The sequence below is a fragment of the Xiphophorus couchianus genome, chromosome 3, assembly GCF_001444195.1.
Source record: "Xiphophorus couchianus chromosome 3, X_couchianus-1.0, whole genome shotgun sequence".
In the NCBI taxonomy this organism is placed as follows: domain Eukaryota; kingdom Metazoa; phylum Chordata; class Actinopteri; order Cyprinodontiformes; family Poeciliidae; genus Xiphophorus; species Xiphophorus couchianus.
Window position 1 is genome coordinate 8,190,763 of NC_040230.1, and position 17,231 is coordinate 8,207,993.

At 36.5% G+C, this 17,231-nt stretch overlaps 1 protein-coding gene across 3 annotated transcripts; it reads right to left on the minus strand.

Moving 5' to 3' along the window:
- Nucleotides 1-10: 10 nt before the first annotated feature.
- On the minus strand, nucleotides 11-16,647 carry inpp5b (inositol polyphosphate-5-phosphatase B). Of its 3 annotated transcripts, XM_028012821.1 has the most exons (23): nucleotides 16,237-16,647; nucleotides 15,627-15,706; nucleotides 15,332-15,429; nucleotides 14,350-14,379; nucleotides 14,122-14,232; nucleotides 13,565-13,708; nucleotides 9,265-9,355; nucleotides 8,052-8,222; nucleotides 6,357-6,458; nucleotides 5,985-6,099; nucleotides 5,327-5,443; nucleotides 4,356-4,543; nucleotides 4,099-4,210; nucleotides 3,899-4,008; nucleotides 3,221-3,356; nucleotides 2,651-2,761; nucleotides 2,334-2,499; nucleotides 1,995-2,230; nucleotides 1,797-1,904; nucleotides 1,076-1,160; nucleotides 611-738; nucleotides 406-517; nucleotides 11-312 (listed from the first exon to the last, which is right to left on the minus strand). In XM_028012821.1, the coding sequence occupies exons 1-23, from the start codon at nucleotides 16,291-16,293 to the stop codon at nucleotides 215-217; spliced, it is 2,706 nt and encodes a 901-aa protein (XP_027868622.1). In that variant the 5' UTR covers nucleotides 16,294-16,647; the 3' UTR covers nucleotides 11-214. The 3 variants fall into 3 exon arrangements, with proteins under 3 accessions (XP_027868622.1, XP_027868623.1, XP_027868625.1); XM_028012822.1 differs by lacking the exons at nucleotides 14,122-14,232; nucleotides 14,350-14,379; nucleotides 15,332-15,429; nucleotides 15,627-15,706; nucleotides 16,237-16,647 and adding an exon at nucleotides 12,504-12,636 and having other exon boundaries at nucleotides 13,565-13,677; XM_028012824.1 differs by lacking the exons at nucleotides 13,565-13,708; nucleotides 14,122-14,232; nucleotides 14,350-14,379; ... (1 more) ...; nucleotides 15,627-15,706; nucleotides 16,237-16,647 and adding an exon at nucleotides 12,387-12,448.
- Nucleotides 16,648-17,231: the final 584 nt, after the last annotated feature.

The following is a 17,231-nucleotide window of genomic DNA, read 5'->3' on the forward strand; positions in this document are numbered from 1 at the left end:
ATTTAAAATGTTTAGGCTTCTACAGATCTACAATAATCAGTGATAATTGGATCACAAAACATACTGAAATTACAATCATAATTTCTTTAATGTAAATACACTACTTTGCTGTACATAAATGTGGTAAAATAAATTTCTACAGTTTGTTTCAAATACTGTACTTCTTTTAGTGTTCCACTTCAGCAAAATAGACATTTTGTGCCTAAGAGGAATGTTAGGTTAGGAAATGCTGAAAGAACTCCTGTGTTTTCCTTTTTTCTGCAAAATCCTGCTTCGTAGGCGACCTCAGGAGCAAGGAGGCAAAAATAGTGGCTGTGAACAAAGAGAATTCATTATTTGTAGCACACAGAAGAATGATTCCTGTTAAACATAAAAAGAACAAAAATAATTGCATTCATTTCTTACCCAAAATGGCAACTTCTAATCGATTGTTTGCAGAATTCTTTAAGAGCTCACGGAGAAAGGCTGCTAAATAGTTGAACACATTTTTATGGAACTGAGGTAGCATGGAAATAACCTGAACAAGGAAAAGAAAGTTAGTGTCAACGGAACATTTAGGTTTTTATTCCCCAACATCAGAAAAAAAGATTGCTGTGATGTTTTTCCTTACTTTCTCACACTGGCCTGCACTGGAGCTGCATTCAAGGCACTGCTGGTAAAAAGGAAAGGGAATCACAGGCTCTGGGAGGGCATCTAAGAAGAGAAGAAGGGCTTCTGCCACTGAATGGTTACTACCGGCTACAGGTTGACAAAGTCAAGGAAACAATTCTTGTGTGAAATATACCGAAGACTAACTATTTTTGTATCACAGAAACAACTCTGTGGTGTAGGATAACTGCAATTTAAAAAAAACAAAGGCAATGTGGTGACAGAGAGCTTCATGAACTTTCAGTAGTTTCAAAGAGTTTTATTTCACTCTGAAATAAATGTAATTAAAATTCAACACAGATATGGAGTATTTACATTTGTAAATCTTTAGTAAGAGTAGCAAAAGTATACAAAGACCATAACAAAGCTTTTCAAATATTTCAGTGTTCCACTTTTTTAAAACTAATCATTTTTTTTGAAAGGATACGAAGAGAATCCGGCATCCCTGAATCAAGACAATCTCTTATTTCAGCAAATTCAGTCCGAAGTCCAGGTTGCTGAAATAAGTCTTCCTGTAAATGGAAAGACTACATTTGGTTTCCCTTAGGACCACATACATAAATGATTTATTGTGTCTGACCTAAATAAAAAAAGTTTCTGAATGAAGGCTTAAAAATGAAATATAAATGCAACTCCTTACTTAAATCTACTCCGACTTCCTACGAGCTGCAGGGCATAATTACTTAATCATATTAGCCTCTATGTAGCCTCAGGAGAAATCAAAAACTTAAACCTTTATTTTAATTTAAGGAAGGCCTTCTAATTTTAGAATTATATACTTTAAGATATACACTGTTATCTAATGAAATAATTTCAAACTAAACCCAATAATAAGCAAGAATATTAATAGTAAAAAAAAGTAAAATCCATTCCAATATGGGTCAATGTGAAATCCTCTCTATACAAGCGCTTTATTTTTTACCCAATGAATATATTTTTTACAACTTTAATTGAAAAAACTAAAATTTTTTTTTTTTTTTTGTCAGGAAATTTTAAATGTGCAAAAACCTTCTATATTATGCAACTCAGGAGCAATGCTGAAAGCATGCACTTTATTCCCAGAATTTTAACCTTTGCAGATTTCTGCAGCTTGGATACACAGATGTCAAATCTAACAGCAAACTTTGTAAATCCAAATCTTTTCTCACCTGATCGACAGCATTGCGAAATAAGTGATCCACCATCATCCAGAGTTCTTTAGGAATGTCAAGAGGCTTTTCATCGGTTGCTGTATCATCATTTGGAGACTTTTCTGCCTGATGTTCAGAAGAAAAAGACACGTTTGTTCGAAACTTTAAAAAAAGAGATGACAAGAAATGAAAGAAGATATTTCAAAAGTTGCTGACCAGCTCAAGAAGGGTCTCTTTCGGCATGTCTTGAATTGGTTCTTTCATGTGGCACAGTGAATAGATCGAAGTACCGTAGCAGCTTGGCAAATAGTTCCCTGTTACGGAGATGAAGTAGTCCTTGCCTCGCTCCAAATGAAGTACCAGAATATCTTCAATCTCCTGCTTGCCACAGTTTAGATCTGGTGCTGTTGTGCGGTTTACAAAGACCTCCAGGTCAATGTCCATAGAAGCACCTAGAAAATAAGAGATGTATATACAACATTAGGAGATTTGTGGCCGCAGCCATGATGCAATGTTTGAGGCTCCAAGTTAAGTTTCAATGTTCAAGATTCTCACCTTGTGCAATGAAGCCTTTGGATGGGTTGGCTGTGAGCCAGGGCTTGGAGTACGTGGATTCATTCGGCTTCTGGATGAATTCAAACTGACATGGGACCTGCCCATCATTGAAAAGGTTCAGGGTCTCAGCGTGGTGTTGCATGAACTTCACGTCCTTGAAGTGGAACTGAAGGAAAACAAAATCAGAGTGAAAATATAACATCGTTCTATGTTGTTTACACAAAGTGTGTTAAAACAAAGAGTATATTTAACTCTGAAAATGTATACAAATAAACCGATTTCTATTGAACTACAAATTACAGGATAGGAAATTTTACCTCCCGCTTGGACAAGCTTAAAGATGGAATACATTCATTCTCCATTTTGTCTATATTGCGCACAATCTCTTCAAAGGTCTTCTTATAAGCTTCAGGATTTACTCTCTTGATCTGATGAAGGGAAGGGAGACAAAGAAGAAGTTAAAAAAGTTAAATGTGTGGGATAGTAGCATTAAAGGGCAGCCTTAGTAATTAAAAAAAATATTAAAGATTAAAGAGAATAATAAGCGATCCAAGCAGGTCAGTACTTGTGAAACTTTTATTACATGACTCTCCCTAAAATGTAATTGTAATAACTGCATTTGTGCATCATAGGATTTATGAACTGCTGCCTCTTAACCTTAACTTTCTTTGGTACTTTTCAGCTGAGTCATGTCTTTTTTTTAATATATCTATTTCTCATCTTCAGAAAGAAGCTGAATTCAAATATAAGAGTTTGAAGGACAAGGCAAAATCTTAAAGTAATTTTACATATCTAACATGCCTGTCAAATATTGAGGTTAGTGGATCTTGTCCAAACCAAAGACAATGAATTAAACATGAGATTTGTTAGAAGACTGAAGCATTTACCCCGATGACGAGCAAAGAGCTGACAGGTTTGTGGTCACTGGTCCTTACATCCATATGGCTCTTGTAATGGTTCTGCTGAATGTTCTTGCCTTTCCACAAGATACGGTCACACCATGCAGGGATGCGGCATTTTTCACTGAAATCAGAGGAATAAAATGGACAATATTTGCAAATTGGTCTATCTTATTACTTGTGGTAAAACACAGAAATCAGGAATTTAATTTTACAATTTATTATTGTTAAGTAAGCACTGAAATGTTAGTGTTAGTGATACTTGGTGATGCCTAGTCATCAAGGCATATTTATAGATATTTTTTATAAACAGTGTAATCCAGGAGGTCAAATGAATATAACAAGGACATCAGAGCAAATTGGACTTTACCGGTTTTCTGATAAAATAATAATGCTGAATAAACAATGGATCAACAAGTGGATCTCTTTTTGTGAACACTCAAAACCACATGGAGATGCTGCATAAACTAGGATGATGTAAGAAGCCTCTAAAGACTAAACCATTCAAAGAATCAAATGAAATGTATGTGAGACATGTTTCCAGGATAAATTGAATAGTTTGTGTTCTACTAATCTCTCTGCAAGTCTTCAATCTTTTATTACAAACAGTGTGGATCTATTGAAAATATAGATTCATAAAGAAAAAAGCAAAGCAGTTAGAAATACCTTGTATCCCATTTATCGGAGCCGGTGTCGTATTTGTAGGTGGGCTGGAAATCAATTTCTCCTTCCTTAAAGCCGACAAACACAGCCTCCACATCGATCTGCCTCTTGAGCTGAGGGTCACATGAAGCAAATGAATATCTCCACTCATAAACACAAATTATAAGTCAGGAACATTAAGATAATAGATTGTCAGTAATTACCTGATCATAAGAGTGAAGCGTCTCAAAATCATTCTTGGTGATTAGATCTTTCACACTGTCGACGTCCAGGTCACTGATTCTGTAGTTGAGGTCCCCGATCCACAAAACAACACTGATCCAAGAAGCACAGACGTATTTATAACAAAGACATGATCGCACATCAGACTATCATTCCATATTCATAATGATAAACCTGTTTGATGCACCAACATTCTAATTACAGTGTAACAATGTAGAATCATAAAGGAAGTACACACTTGTGCTTCAAGATGGTGAGTGGAGGCTCTGTAGGATCGAGCTGCCGAAACTGGAGACGACTACAAATGTCCTTGAAGTCCTGATTACGTCTTTCGTACTCTTCAACATGCGCAGCAAGGTGAGAGTTGACTACGCAGATATCAGAGTTGTGGAAGCGAAAACGGATCGAAACAGCCCCTTTGTTTCCCTGTGAAGGATAAAAGATTAATACAAAGAAAGAGAATTTGGCAGTCTAAAATAAAATGAAAAAATCTTTTTGATGAGAACGATCTGAACTACTGCCTCATTTAACATGTTAACTACATTATTTGTAGTGATTAGAAGAGTATTTGGCTGCATTTCCTCATTCTTCAGTTTGGTCACACTTATTTTGATGACATCACATGAAATTGCTTTCAACAGGAAATTTAGTTCCTTAACTTGTCAAACCATCTAACATCTAAAATCACAACATAATTGACCACAACAGCATATTTTTGTTGTCATTATGTTTTAAAGTCTCTTACCATGTCACGTCCAATACATAGAATGCAGTATATAGATTTAACATCTGATAATGAAATGATCATTCTGATACTTACTGTATATGTAATTATCAGTATTGACAAAATAAAACAGCTTCAAAAACTGCAGCAGTACAGCCATTAGTACTTACAGTATGTAGTTTGTAGCTTACATAACACTTGCGTCAGGATTGAAACTAAATGTTTAAGTAAAAGTTCTGGATCAGTACCAATAAAGGCAGAAATTTAAATTTAGATCAAGCGATTGCATTGAAACCCTTGCATATTCTTGTCCCTTGCGAATAAGGGACAAGAATTAACAACAACAATAATCTAGAGCTAGTGCACTCCAAATGAGTGAGAGAAGACCAATTTAACAGACTAATTGTTTTTTTTTTACCTGCAGTAACAAGCACTATTTTAAAGTCCTGTTTTTCTGAGCAGAGCATTGCAGAAGTCATCCTTACCATCCTTCCCATTATGCCTGTGCCCACAGTCTCTGCCTCCACATCAGAGATGAATTCTGCATGCTCCTTCTTCACATAGAAGATCAGCATGATGCCCACCAAACGGATCAACTTCACCTGAAGCAACAAATCATATGTTAACATATACAATTAAATACGAATACTTATTTAACTCTGTTTATGACTAAAATAAAATACAAAAGTATTAAGCTTTAAGCCATTTAGTTCCATCAGCATCTTATTTGAAGAAAACTTTAAGCAGATGTGCACAAAAAGAAGCACAGAAACTCCCATTGAGTCCAGCATAAATCACAAATCAAAAATATGTTTATTTTATAGCTGAATTTAACTGTCAGGAGCAGATCAGCCAAGTGTGCAGGGAGAAATAACACCTCATTATAATGTCTCTTGAGCTCTGACTAATAAACTAGTGGTGCAAACAAATGAGGAAGTTAACAAGACAGAGTCAGCACTCTGAGAAAGGGGAAATGAGGAAATAATAACTAAAATGAACTAAAACTTATAAGTGGGCTGACTTGGCGAATAAAACCAAAAAAGGATAGATGCTGAGAGACTGGCTCCAACATGTAAACAGAGCTAAAACCTTCTGAATTCATGATGATATAAAAACCAGCTCTGTAAATAAAAACCTACTTACCAAGGCATAATTAGCTTCTTCATGCAAAGCCTCAAACACGGCCTTCATCCATTCCAGCTCCTTGGGGGTGTCACTAAAGAAGAAAGCCTCTTTGCTGAGATCTAGCTCCTGAAAACTACAAAAAAAAAAGAGCAAAAAAAAAAAGTTTCAAAGCTGCTCATGTTCAGAAAACTTTTTCACCCTTTCACAGCAAAGCAGTAAATAGAAACGTAAGCAGGATCAGTATGCATGGCTGGAATCTGTGGGTGAGAATGTGGTTTACTTAAACAGGTTCGATAGTTGCAAGCATCTGTCAGAGGAAGGAGCAGGAAACGTCGGTCTTTGCAACGGGATTAAGCAGAGCTGTTCTCCAGCAGGATGAATATGACTTACCCTAAGCAATAAATGTCAGGAGGATCTGGAGTGCAGCTCAGCCACGGACGGAGGCTCTCCTTTGGTGTCTGACCATTCACATTGTATGTGCCAAGAAAGAATCTGTAAAAGAAAAAATAATAATCATCATAACTTAATCTGATCAATCTGACTGGGAATTTTTACGTCTACGGGAAAATCTAGTGGCTTTTCTGAGCCTGATTTCCAGATGAGGAAGCTAAAATTGCGAAACAAAATTCATTACATATTATCCAGAGCGTATTCTGTTTCAATGTAATACAGTGGTTCATGACGAAAAACTTTGAAATTCTTTCTAACCAACTATAGGATGCATAAGAGAAACTGTCATAACATTTTGTTTTTAAAAAGTTGCCATTTCTAAATTTCCAAAATGTTCTTACATCATATTTCTGTGGCTTAATCAAAGCCCCTTTATTGAGAGCCGAGAGAAATAAAAGTGTCTGCATAAGTTCTCTACAACTGTGTGGATCAGAAAACTGCAGCATTGCCTGTCAGCTGGCTGAAAGAAGACCCCCATCTATGCTTTTCATCACAAGAAAGACAAATTCAAAAGTTTGAAAATGTTCTCAAACTAAGAAAAATAAAACAGAACCAAAAAGGTTAGACACAAATTAAGCAGTTTAAAAAATAGATGGAAAAACAATAAAAATATATATTATATACGACAGTGATTTAACTGTTATACTAAATGTCATGCTATTTTAGCAGCAGTTAGGATTCTTGTTGAAATTACATACTAATTTCACCATAAAGCTGTGGTATTTTTAATCAAGTTTTCCTATTGTCACTGCTTCATTTTGGCCAATCCCAACATGACTATCAACTTTATAGCATCCCACACAAGCTAATATCAGCGGACTATCAATAAAAAAAGCAAGGGTTTGTGCAACCCAGTTACAACATGGCTAATTGTACATGCAAACAGCAGTATTTTCATTTTCTCAAAACTTCTAAGACACCAAACTGAAACCGTAAGTATGAAACTAGAAACTTAAACATAAACAGAAACCTTGAAAGTGGAAAAAAATACATCTGGTTACAAAACCAGAAGTATTACATAGAGGACACCAGCAATGTCTGCTGACACTTTGATTGTGACACACACAGTAGCAGAGTCTTTCCATTTAGATCTCCACTGAGATTTGCTCTTCAGGTCCAGATTTAAGATAGGTTTCCTTCCATTCAACAGTCTACAATGCTCCTAGCAGATCACTTGTGTCTAAAATAATAGTTAGACAGGTCTACCACTAGGTGGCAGTAGGGTAATTGTACAAATCAATGTGCCCAGTGTAAAAAAAAAAAGAAAAATCCTTCAGTTACATAAAACGCATGGAAAAACTAACTCAATTAAATGCAACTCATAATGAGTTGATGCTGCATACCAAGCCACAAGATAGTAAAATAGTCAGCTAGTGCTTTTAATAAAGCCTTGCTCTTCTTTGGTAAATAGCAATGTAAACCCACAAAGCCTCTGTCATTTTTTATAGCTTCTAAAAATGGAAATCCCACACACCATACTTTTAGAAACAAAATATAAATGTAGATGCAAAAGACTTAGAATGTGAAAACTGCAATCAGTTACATATTTAGCTTTCTTAATATTAAAATTCAAAATCCTTTCACCTGGAAAAGCCGACAAACAAATGCAGGATGTGACTGAAACGAGGATCATACCTGAAATTCTCCAGATAGGTGTACGAGTCCTCACTTTTCAGCAGCTCACACCTGATGAGATTGTCGCGCAGGCCGAACTGCGGCATGGCCAGAATCTGAGCTTTGTTGGAGGTGGTGTGGCTGGAGGAGCGCACCAGATCATCCCGCTCCTCTCGACTAGAAATGCTCTGGCTGCACCACACAAGTTAAAAACGGACCGTTAAGGAGCAACAGGGTAGATGTGTTTTCACAAACAGATGAATGGCTAGTCTGACCAGAAAATGCACAGTTGCATTTAAAACATTTGTTTAGAGGTAAGCAAAGCCCCTGGTCAGGCTTTAACAGGAACAACTCTTTTTCTAACAAAGACATTCTATTTTACATAAAAAAACAACAAAAAAACAGATAATTTATAAGTACTATTTCATTGTACTATATATACATACATTACATCAGAACTGTGTGATTTTCCAGGAATTTATTGTAAACAAACACTACCTTCATGCAAGGTAGTGTTTCCAAAGAGTCAGCAGTACTGTTGAACACCTTGTTAGATCACATTAACTGACAAGCAGTACAATTACAAATACCTAAGAGCTAAACTATAAACTTATACTCACATTTGCATTAAATAAAGCTGCAAACAAACTTGAACTGCTCATAAAAAGAGTGCTATTGTCATGGCTGGCCCTTTGATCCGTTTTGTGCTGCGCTGGCTTTTTAATAACAGGGCAGTGGCACACCTGTGCAGCTGTACAGAAAAGGTTGCTCTAATTTAAAGCATACAACAAAGCTTTTTTGGTTTCTCTCTCATTTTGTTATGAAACAGAACATGTAGGTTTCAAGTTGATTTATTTCAGTAATTCAATCCAAAAAGGGGATGGAATGGTTATATTGCACTGATAAATTAGTTGATTATGGCTTACTGCTAATCAAAACCAACAATTCTGTTCTTCACAAAGTTTTAACACAACAGAAGACCAACAACAAGAGCAAGATTTGAGTAAAAACACGTTTTGTACACAGATGCTAGCTTACTGAAAAGTATGCCATGTATGCATGTATTCTGTGTACGGTGAATTGGTATACGTTTCACTTTGCAGTACTTCAATTTATTAAAAATATAGCTAATAAGAGTTACATTCACTGCAGGAGGGATTTGTTTTTCAAACTTCAACCATCACTTTGAAAGAAACTCATAATAATAAAAATAATAATTAAAAACCCAACTTACTTATCTTGGCTGGAATTCCCTTTGGACTTTTGTGAGATACTGTTAGAACTTTTCACCTTTTCTAACGATCCCTTTTTGTCCGACACTTTCTCTGCGAGTAAAGAAGGCAAAACAGAAAAATGTTAAATGTAATGCATTTTAGCTTATTAACTAAAACGAAGCTTAGGATTTATAGTCACGGAACAAATAAACTTAAATCTCTATATTGTAAAGACAGGGCCTAGCCGAGGGCTTCAGATGCCTGTGGCCATCTTTTGCAGTCAGTTACAGTTACTGCATTCTAAGTAGCTGGATTTAATGGCTGAGTGTGAAGTATGAGACAGCATGGGCCCTGTCTCCTGCTGCTTGGCAGCCAGCTCCCCTGAGAGAGAAAGCCAAGCACTTTGAGGAGGAAATTAAACTTTAAGACATAACCAGAATACATTAGGAATGCATCTAACTGACAATATAGCATAATAATCTTAAGGACAACATTAAATATGATTTTGAGGTGGACCGAAACCATATCAAGTCGTGTCAAATAGGAATAATCTAGAGTGAGGCTGAACAACGACTATAGTTTTAGTCTCACTAAACTATATCTGATATGTATAACCTCCTAATCTACTCCCATCTTAAGCCTACAATTTTTAGGAAGTTATTAAATTATAGCCATATGTTGGAGGCATCCAATTTTTTATTTGGAAAAAAATTGAATACAAAAATAATCATATTTTTGTAAGATTACAAAATAAATGCAAAAATCAGAAATGTTACTACTAAAGCTGGGATTGCATTTTTACATCTTCAATAAGAAAATGTGCTTATTGCATTAGTTTTATTAGGGAAATGTGTGGTGACATATGACCCAGACTTCTCAAGAATCTCAGCATGTTCCATATGGTCAAGTGACTTCTAAAACTTTCAAAAAGAAACCATAAGAACCATGAAAATCTGGAACAATGCAAGGAGGTAAAAAAAGAGTATTTTTAATGAATTCCAGAAGAGATCCTTCAATGTTTATTTATAAATCTTAATTAACAGCTAACAATGCTAGTTGGGTCACCAACATACCAAATGATATTATATTCAAAACTAACATTTTTTATGATACTTTTATTAAGGTAAAGTCTTTTTACCATCAGAAGTGAATGAGTGATTCAGGTTTTCTAGGCTGTACAGAGCTGACAAACTGCTGTCTCACCTATTGCTACTCACTGCCGGTCAGCAGGCTAAAATTATGCCACTACACCTGCCCAAAAAACAAATGCAACTATGCAAATATATTCCTGGTCATAAAGATATGGAACTCACTGTGTTAAAAATGAAGGATCACTACTCACTCTTATTAAGACAACATGGTTAATAAATTGCAGTTGGCAATCATTAGCAATATATTTGAATATGGACTGCAGGACCTACCTGAAAAGACACTAAACTACTTAATTAGATATTAAGTTGTATATTGGAAAAAGAAAGGCAAACATAGGATAAAATGTGGCACAAAGGTTAAACCCTTGAAAGCAAGATTAAACGTAGCAAAATCAAAAAATGTAATGTTCTTGATAAATCACGGTATCTGTAAGGAATGTTTAATTGTGCATTACAATTGACCCTCCTCTTATAAATACAAACGATTAAATAAACCATTCTGTGTTTTTGCCAAAATAGTTTATTTCACAAAAAATGTTTTTAAGCAGTAGTACCATAGTTAAATGCAATGCTTTTTATCATTCTTCTATTTAATGAATAATATCGAGTATAATAAGATGCCATTTGCTTGAGATATCTGCTCAGGAAGACAGTTGGCAGTGGCTGGCTTATCAGATATGTTGTTCGAACAGCATATCTTTCACAACAGCCAAACACATCTTATCTGCAAGGAGACATGTAGATTTCTTAATTCAGTTAGCTCACGGGCAGAGCACAGCAAAAAAAGATTGAGGGGCAAAGATGCATTTCCAGTATTCCCCGAACTCATGAAAAGTGCAATATTTCCTGCACTTTTTAAGGTCTCTGAATAAAAGAACTTTTGAGGTAGTAACTTTTTAAAATCTGGCTATTAATGACATTTAGATTACAAATTATTAGTACTTAAAAGACAAATAACCTTATGCGACTGCAAAGATATTGCAACAGCAACTGTGATAAAATAATTCATGCAGCTGTATTGACATGTAGTATATTAGTCATTAGTTGGACAAAAGCAATGGTAAAGCAAATAAAAACAGCTCAACTCCTTGTGAATTATGCTACACCTGCTTTTAAAACAAACTGCAAAATGCATTCAAGCAGCAGTTAGTTATCAAAAATAATCTATTAAATCCAACATATTTCTGAATTAGTTTTGTAACAATAATTCACATTATGCGTATTAGTAGCTCTTAAATTATAAGGATTTTTTTAGATGCTTTAGAGTTTGTAGGAAGAGCTTACACTTCCAGATATGGAGATAAGAAACTGCACCCGCTCATGTGCCTTTATCAGCGGGTCAATCTTTACTCAGCATACATGTCAGCTCGATTTTAACACCCTTCATTCTCTTCCGTATTAAAACATTAACGCCTTTTTGTCACTACAACTGCACAAAGTTCAAAATTACATAACATCCCCGTCATCCCTTGCTGCATCAACAACGAGAATTCACCTAAACATGGGTTAAGCAAGGTTTTTTTTGTTTTTAATGCAATATATTTTCAGCTTCAGGTATGACTGACATGTTTTAATACTACTTAAAGTCAGGTGACAGGCTGGAAGCTGAGCTATTATTTTTAAAGCAGAATTTCTAAAGGGAAAGGCACTCTGAGCTCAACAAAGTTTCGGCTTTAAGCTAAAAGGCAGAGAAAGAAAAAGCCAAAAGAAGACTAGACAGACAGTGAAAAGACAGGAAATGTAACAGGTTGACCGCAATTCAAATGTATGAACGGACACGAATATTCCACCACTAAAACACGTTGAGCTACATCAGCCACAACAGGTGCCCCACCATCGACATCATTTAAATACTGCTGCTAGCGTTAGCCGCGACCTTTTAATATCCACGTCTTCAAGTCAACAAAAGCAGACAAGTTGATAACATTAGCGTTACGAAAGGGACGTAAAATAAGCGATACATTTCCGCATAATGAGAACGCTGTAATTACTGTTGGTTAGCATTAGCTAGAAAGAGTTAGCCAATCTCAGCTCCCTGACAGCTCCTCCTGTGTTTTCTCTCGCCTCCTCAGAATAAACAATCAATGCTTTGGGAATGATTTTCATACCAGAGTCTCTCGTCATCCCAGACATGTCCTTGTGCCGCTCCCACGCATTCTGTGCAGAGGATCAATGTACATTGTGTTTCAGACCTGCCCATGCTAACGTTGTAGTAGGAGGAGGGGTTTTTGCATTTCCTTGCTGCAGTGAAAAGACAAAACACGCAGAGCAAGCTGCAAAAATGCAACTGGGAAATACTTCATGCCCTTAGAGTGTGGTTGGGAATTCAACGCTCAAAAAAGTTTAAGTTTGTTTTGTACCAACACCAAGTAGCAAACAAAGTCAGAAATGTTTCACTCAGCTTGCAGAGATCTGTCTTAGTGTTTGTGCATTTGATTTTGTTTTGCATGCGTGTCTACAGGAGCACACAAAACACAAATGTAACATAGGCTATATTCTGCAAGAAATGAAATATTGTACAAAAATAAAATGCAACTCACAAGATGTTGTGCTTACATTAAGAATAACAAGTACATTTTGTCTTAGGGTGGCAATAGTGACCTAAGATACTGAGACGATTTAAGATCGCCGTTTTTAAAATACTCTCTTCTGCATTTGATATAATGAAATGCAAATTTTTGCTATTCATGGAGGGTTGTGTTTCCTTACCCCGTGAATACCAGTGGCCCAATGTATAGTTTCAATCCTGTATTGGTGTGTGCAATATTCATACTGCAAAGAACTGTTGAGGTACAATATTCAGACTCCTTTTTTTTTCTCAGTGAGAAATTATGCTACAGCATTAAAAGATTAATTTATTTTCAAACATTTTGTATATCTTTACCAGGTGTGCTACCAAATTTGTCTGCCTCAGCAATTGTCCCATTATTCATGGTGTTGTTTCACCAGTGATAAGGTACTGCAATATACGCTATGAAGGATGACAGAGTTTCGTCCAAAGGAAGTGGTGTTTTTGAAATCGCTATGATGCAATTCTCCAAAGCATAAAATTGTCAACCGAAGACACAGAAACAAGCATCTGCTTCATCCCTCTCTGCTCTGACACTGTCAGGAGTTCAATAGGTTACACAGACCCCAGCTTTTTATAAATAAAACAGAGATGACAAACCGATTTTCTGGTGCTGGTTATTTTTAGTAGATAACACCTCCAGTGGTGCAATGGCTTGCTTCGTAGCTTCCTGTCTTTTGATAGATTTCTTGTACTTCTTGGTCCACTCGAACTTGGGTACTTGTGTGGGCAACCTGCACACATCTAATGGACAAACGGACAGTGACAGCAAGAATAATAGATTAAGAGAAAACAATGTGATATCTTTCACAGCAAAGCATTAACAGCTCTACTTTGAGTACAGCAACAACAAAAGGGACATTCATGATATAGTGCCCGTAATGCTTTGTTCATGTGATGCTTCCAATGTGAAAGTGAGCTTGTGGTGAATGTGACCATCCCTAGCAACAGAGACCTCCTTCTAACTAAAGGCTTGTCTAATTCCGATGTCATTGTTCAGACATGATGACATATGTTTTTGCAATACATCTGTGCAACTTTTCTAACAAACATATTATAGAATTTGATTATATTTTGCTCCTTAAAATGTTCAAAAGCTTTGGAAGATTTTGTCAAATGCTGGCTGTTGTCAACAGATCACAAACAGTTCACCCTACCACTCCATGCCTTGTTGACTTCACCGAGAAAGAAGCGAGAGTGGGACCCAAACGGAAGCCTGAGCTCTAATTTTTCATTCTTGTAGCTCATTCTCACTCTGGTGTCTGCACCTACAATAAGATAATAAGTGTGGCAGGGGAAAAACATTGCAAGGTTCATTTTCTGTGCGGTAGATCAGTTATGTATGATATGATATTTGAGACTTCAAATAAACGAGGGCAACTTACCCACAACCACAAGCTGTTCTGGAGAAGAAACTATAGAGAAAGCAGCATGAGAAATATGTCAGGGTGCTTCATACTGTACTTTATTTGCTTTTCAGTTTAGAGGCAATAACAATTTTATTAAAAAGTGCCAACAAATACAGGTCTTGCAAAAGTATTCATTCCCGTTGAACCCACCGATTGCAAGACAAACTCCTACCACCATTCTCCCATGGTTTTCAAAGTTTTTGTTACAAAAAATCTGAAAAGTGATGTGCATTTTATTCAGCCCCTTTCACTCTCATATTTCCAATAAAATCTAGTGAAACCAACTCCCTTCAGCAATTTGCAAATAGTCTATCTACATGTAATGTATTAAATGAGGTTAGTTAGAGGAACATAGTGATCAAACAGCACCAGACACACACCCATAGAGCAGAGATAAAGCTGTGAATAAATCTAAAACAAGGTTGTGTTATAAAACAATATCACAAGCTTCTACAACTTAATTTTGTGCTGTTAAAGCCACTGTTTGGCAAAAAGAGCAATAATCAAGAGCAGTGCTTGATTATTGCTTAAGCAGGAGCTGAAAAGATCCAGTTAATATTGGACATTCTGTTAATGGTCACGGAAAAACTATTATTTGTGCGCTCCCCAAATATAACCTTTATGAAAAAGTAGCAATAATAAATCAGCTATTGAAAGAAAATAAATCCAGCTTAATGCTTGCCACAAGCAATGTATGGGACACAGCGGACATGTGAAAGGACGTGTCCTGGTCAAATGACGCCAAGTCTGAAACATTTTTGCATTATATGCAAACTCATTTGTGGAGCGAAACTAACAACAAACATCACCTTGAATTTATCAACCCAACAGTGACACATGGTGGTGGCAACATCATGATGTGAGGATGCTTTGGTTGACAGGGTAAAAGTGAAGATTGACAGAGCTAAACAGAATAGTTTTGCAAGACACTGTATATTTAATGTCAGAAGAAAATTACCTTCAACAACAGCAAAGTCAAGGGTGATGGGTATAATGTCTTCAAGTGACACATCATCAGCAGTAATGGCCATTCTCCGATGGGTATAAATAAAGATTCTGCAAATAATTTTACATAATTGCAACAAGTATTAGACAAATACCAATGATAGAGTCAGTTTTAGTTAAGTTTGTGATTCAGAAGGAAATAAAGATTTAAAAATCAAAAGGCAGGATGAGGTTTTTGTTGCACAAATATAACAAACAATATTAAGGTGAAAAGCCATGTAAAGCGTCCTTAATTTGTTTGAACTTACGCATGCTCTTTTGCACACTCTACCAGTCCAAGAAGTCTGCTTTCTGAGCAATCCTCAAGTAAGATGTCACATTGTGCAGCATGTTAGCAGTTTAGTTAAGGAAAGTGTAATTTAAATATATTTACTCATCTATTCAGCCAAAAACATAAAAATATGTAATAAAACATTTGCATAGACATTTCAAGAGCTGTATCCTTAATTCAAATCTATTTTATGTATGCAAATTACTTCATGTTTACATGCTATCAAACCTCCTTAACCACTCCCAACAAGAAGAAATCATGAGCTGTTGATACAATGTCGCCATCTTGTGGATGACATGCGCAACTGCAGTTCTATGGAAAAGGCTATTTTGGGGAACTAATTTAAGACAAAACCCGTTTTTCCTGCTCAAAACTGCGCGAACTGTTCAGGCTGACTCTGGTTCGAAATCACAAACCAAATGACGCAGTTAGTGATAAAAACCCGATCAACTCCCACAGCTTAATCTTACAGGCCTCAACCTGGGTTGTATCTCCAGAATCTGTCGGTCCAGTTAGTGAGTTTGAAGCAGGAGGTCCTTATTTTGAATCTTGGATCATTTAGAAACCATGCGCGGCTCAAAGGATACTACAATGCAGTTTTCTTCTTTTCCCAAAGTTTCCTGAATTGCAACGGACTGATCCATAGCGAAGAACTGAGACAACTTCGGCAGCACGTTTTCTTTTTTTTCCTCCAATGTGAATCCGCGGAGGAGTTTCGAGTGACCCAGTTATTCCCCCTCCATGAGGGGATCACCGACCGAATAGACAGCTGAAAGAGGCACGGCCCAGCAGCAGCGGTAGCAGCTCAGCGCGGTCCGACATCCTTTTTTGACTCCTTTACGATCCAGATGTTTTCTCCGCTGCTGGTTCAGCCCGAACCCCAGCGCGCGCGCGCACTCACGGTGCCACGCACTCGTCAGGATCAGTCTTGACGTCACATATGGGCTGTCATCAGCACAATCAGAAAGGGTGGAAGGATTTTGGGATTGGTTTGAATTAAGCTTCAAGTCAGTGACCCAAATGGGACTAGAGCCTTCAAAGGACACGCAACTCGAGAAGGGGGGAGCGGAACTTACGAAATGTTCATGATGGAAAATGTGATTTCAAAATGTAGGGGAAGGAAATTGAAAAACAGATGAAACTGTAACCCTCACCAAGTGTTTTAATAAGAAATTTATTTTACAGGAATCTCAATAATAATAATAATAATAAATAAAATATAAGATTTTAAGTTCTGAGGATTATGGTATACAGCTAATTACAACCCCCCAAACACGGGGTACTTCCTAGAGGTTATTGCTAAACACATTTGATATTGCTATGCTCAAAAGCACTGAAGAAAAGCCAGGAGGAAAAAAAAAAATCATCAAGTGTTTTTAAGACTTTATGCTTACTGTCTTTTATGCAATGATATATTTTACTAAATATTTTTATTAAGAATTAGAAATTATTGTACTATCAAGTCAGATACCCAGAAGTTGAATCCAATGGAAGGTGTGCGTGTGAATATACGTGAATGTGGTGTAAAGCCCTTTGAGGTCCTCTGGACTTGATAAAGTGTTATACAAATACAGGCTGTTCA